Below are 4035 nucleotides of genomic sequence, written 5' to 3'. Positions count from 1 at the left end.
TAGGCCTACTGATGATAGCTTGATTAAGATTTGGGTTAGATTGCCTTATCTAGGAAAACCAGGTGAGTTAATTTTACGTAGATGTTTAAATAAGGTAAAGAAACACTTAATTAAAGAGGTAAAATTCAACTTTATGGCAGTATAAAAATGTTTCTCATTTTATATCTACTAAGGATCAAACCCCTAAGGAGTACAGAAGTTCTGTTGTCTATCATTTTAAATGTCCAGGCTGCAATAGTGATTATATTGGTAAAACAGATAGGTGCTTAATAACTAGACTTCAAGAACATTCTTCACGATCTGATAGTGTTATATTTGAAACTGTGAGGCATTCCAATATATTTTAGGATTACAGGGTATACTTGAAAATGATAATGTCGTCTGTAATGTAAGTAATAAATTAGGTTTAATATTTTCTAGTACTAACATTATTGACAGCTTCCGAAACTGGTCTATAACTTCAAACTTTCAACTGGTCTATCCTATTGTTTAAAGAAGCGTTCGCTATACGTAGACTACACCCTTTGCTTAACAATGGGCTCAGAGCTTCAAAAGAGCTTTCTTTGTTTTTGTAGGTATCTTTGATCATTAGAGTAAAGCCGCAATCGCACTGGATTTAAAATAGGGAAATATTTACCGAGACTGTGGGTAACATTCCAATGGGTAAACTTCCTGTCGTTCGCACTGGGATTTATCGACGTGGTTAGTTTTACCACAGGCCATGGTGAAACTAACCATTCGTACAGATTCAACTATTGGGGGCGCTAAATCGTGACGTTCACAGCTCATGCGTAATTGCCTGACAGCCTGAGGAAGGTCATTCACTGTGATGACTTGGGAAGTTTACCCGACTCGCGCTGTTCGCATTGGACTTTCCTGCTAGGTAAAACTAACCTGGTCAGTTTTCCTGGGCAAGCGGGACTCGGTTAAATTAACCGCCCGGCTTGGGTAAGTTTCCTGTCAGGTAAACTTCCTGTGCTGTTCGCACTGGACTAATTATGGTAAAACTAGCCAACGTGTTGGTTAGTTTTACCAAAAAAAGTCCAGTGCGATTGTGGCTTAAGAATGCTTTGATCTTTTGTTTAAATCACTATGTCACCTACTAGAGGTAATGTTTTGATTGGTTAAACACTTTTGGTACTAGTGCATATAAGCTTGCTAATATGGATAATTTTTTCATTCCTGATGATGACATAATTAATGTCGAAATATTGAATCCCAACACGATGGCGTGTATTTCAATACTTGGAGTATGTATTATACTTTCTTATCTGAGATTAATCAGTGGACCTTTCGGTTAAATATTAAAACAGTGTAAATATTTTTTTCATTTCCTTCAACTCATATAACTTATATACCGGGATGGTGTCCGGCGGGGGATAGTTTTTACTATCATAGTATCTTTTATCTATCAGAATCTAGCCCCGAATCCTAGACTCATGTATTTAAAGCGGCCTGTAGCATGTGTATACAGCATATATTTGTATTTTTTGTCGATGGATAAATAAATGTCCGAATATAAGAATTGAATATTGTTTTCTGTACACTCCATGTTTGTTTGGGTCAGTTAAGAATTAGTACCTAATTAGGCCTATTAATGAAATACAACGGTACACGAACATTCACTTGTATATTTTATTTATATTTTGACATTAACATAGGCCTTTAACACTCAATATTATTTTTATTTAACATAAGCCAATAAACAGCTTCCACACATAAAATAACAGTAGGCCGAACCAATAAAAATATATAAAATACAAAACAAGATTTATGCAAGATTTAAAAAAACTATACAGAAGTCTCCGCCCAGCAAGCAGACAAGGCCATACTTTAAACTGGCATCCAGGCACTCCATGGAACATTCTATTGTTAGCATCTCAATTGACCCACTTCTGTCAGAGCGGCGCTCAAAGCGAATTTCTGTAGACCAAGGAGGAAAGTTCTTTCCTCCATGTATAGATCAACACCGGCCACACAGTCAGTGACATTTGTCACGTGATGTTGCGTACTCTGTTGGACTGATCACGTCCACACACACAAGGTACCCAATATTAGTTGCATAGGCCTAGTTGCTGTATATAATATATATAGAAGAAAGAAGATGATTATAGGAATTGTTTATTTGTCACCCAATGCTAAAACAGAGTCGATCCAGGAACTGTCATCCATGGTTGAATCAGTTCACCTAGATTACCCAGATTGTGACTTTATTTTGACCTCGGTTGACACTCATATCAAAGGGCCTGTTAATTAACCTTGCACAGGAGCTGTCTCTTATACACATCTAGATGGGTATAAGAGACAGCCAATTTCATTTCCATCAATGTAACCTTGTTAACTCATATAGGAATAATAATATTTTAGATTTGATATTATGCAGCTATGATATAACAGACTCTGTATCGGCGGGTGATGACATCTTTGATTCCGATCATAACGCTTTGTGTTTTAGTTTTAAATTACATCATACCCCTCTTTTTAGGCCTGCTTCGAAAAGGACCCCATACAATTATAAGAAAATGGACGTTGATATATTGATTACCAAATTGAACGAGGTTAATTGGGAAGACATTAATGCTTGTAATAATATTGATGAGGCAGTCCAACATTTTAATGATATTGTACTTGAAATTGTAAAAAAATCTGTTCCTGTCATCAATCCAAGGCGTCTATAGGCCCTCTACTTTTTAACCTATTCATAAACGATCTCCCGTTAAATCTAAGCTCACAATGCTTAATGTATGCCGATGACTTGAAGCTCATTCGACAAATCAACACTCTTGGAGATTCCCATCAGTTATATTCTGTTAGATCCGACAATTGATATGTTTTTTAATAGTTTGAATATTTTTAAGTATAAAATTAAGAAATGTCTTGTATAAGTGTTCTTGATGTTTTCCGTACGGTGTTTATTGTGTTTTATGTATTCCATTCTGTAAGTGGCGGGCTCCCCGCTGTCGAATGTGAATTAAAATAAAATAAAATATTGATGCCTACGTTTAATAATAGAGAAAATAGATGTTCAATTTTCTTTATAGTTTATTGAATGATGTTTGGCGAATACTGGCGTCCATTTGTGTTCCTATGTGATATGTGTGCAGGGAGTTGATAAATGTTTTGTCGTTCGTCGTCAGCTTCTTAGCTGGTAGGCTGATAACGAAGATAGGTCTTTCCAACAGAGCAAACGGCAATTAGGCCTACATGCATGTGCTGCCATTATCGTCATTACCACATAATTTAACTATTAGGACTATGCAGCCTTTAAACTTTGAACTTGGTTCATTTCAAAGTAAAACTTGTTCAGTATTTTAAATTGTACAAAAACGGTAGTTCAAACGGGGCCTGGTCTAACGACACAGACGCGTTTGTCGCCCAAAACAATAGAAACAATGGCAAACTCGTTCAACAGCACAAACCCGTTTAGACGCGTCTGGGACATATTCCGACTAGCTTATTAATATTCATGAGGCACGATAATTAGACAATCACTTTCCCAGACGCGTTTGTAATACATGGTTTTCCCAGACGCGTTTCTGTCGCTGAGGATAATTTGTAGATCGCGCCTAATAGAACGAGCGTTGAACATAATTATAGATGGGAGCGGTGGATTGAAAGTTCTCCGTTTTAACCTTTGGCGAACGCCCCCTCTCCTACCCCGCTTCCTACGTTTCATATCCCGCGGCAATCCATCGACAAAGGCGGGCTTCCGCGAAGACAATGGCCTTGCTTGAAGTAGTTTTCCAATCTGCTTGAATTCACGTCAAAACACATCAGGAATCCAGTCTCCACAAACAACGACGATAACACACCACAAATATTGATAAAGTCTGTAACAATAGTTGTTACTTTCTCTAAAAACTGTAATATTAAATGAACTTTGTTAGAGCCATGAACAAACATGTCGCTAGCAGAGCAGCGCCACCAAAAAAGTATATATTGTATTTATTAATGATTTGTACGTGCATATTAGAGGCAGCTAGGCTAAGGAATTAAATACATTTTAGGGCCTACATTGGCCTAATCTAAGCTGCC

The 4035-nt window shown here is 37.1% G+C and overlaps 1 protein-coding gene across 1 annotated transcript in view; it reads right to left on the bottom strand.

Moving 5' to 3' along the window:
- LOC117112300 overlaps positions 1 to 3731 on the bottom strand; it is a 16870-nt gene extending 13139 nt beyond the window's left edge. Inside the window, exon 1 of the mRNA XM_033255368.1 lies at positions 3567 to 3731. Within this exon, the coding sequence (XP_033111259.1) occupies positions 3567 to 3676 (110 nt within the window). The 5' untranslated portion in view covers positions 3677 to 3731. The remainder of the gene's footprint in view (positions 1 to 3566) is intronic.
- Positions 3732 to 4035: the final 304 nt, after the last annotated feature.

This window comes from Anneissia japonica, unplaced genomic scaffold (genome assembly GCF_011630105.1).
Source record: "Anneissia japonica isolate Jap-2015-1 unplaced genomic scaffold, ASM1163010v1 scaffold1709_len327053_cov138, whole genome shotgun sequence".
Classification (NCBI taxonomy): Eukaryota; Metazoa; Echinodermata; class Crinoidea; order Comatulida; family Comatulidae; genus Anneissia; species Anneissia japonica.
This window is presented reverse-complemented; position numbering and strand designations above follow the sequence as displayed.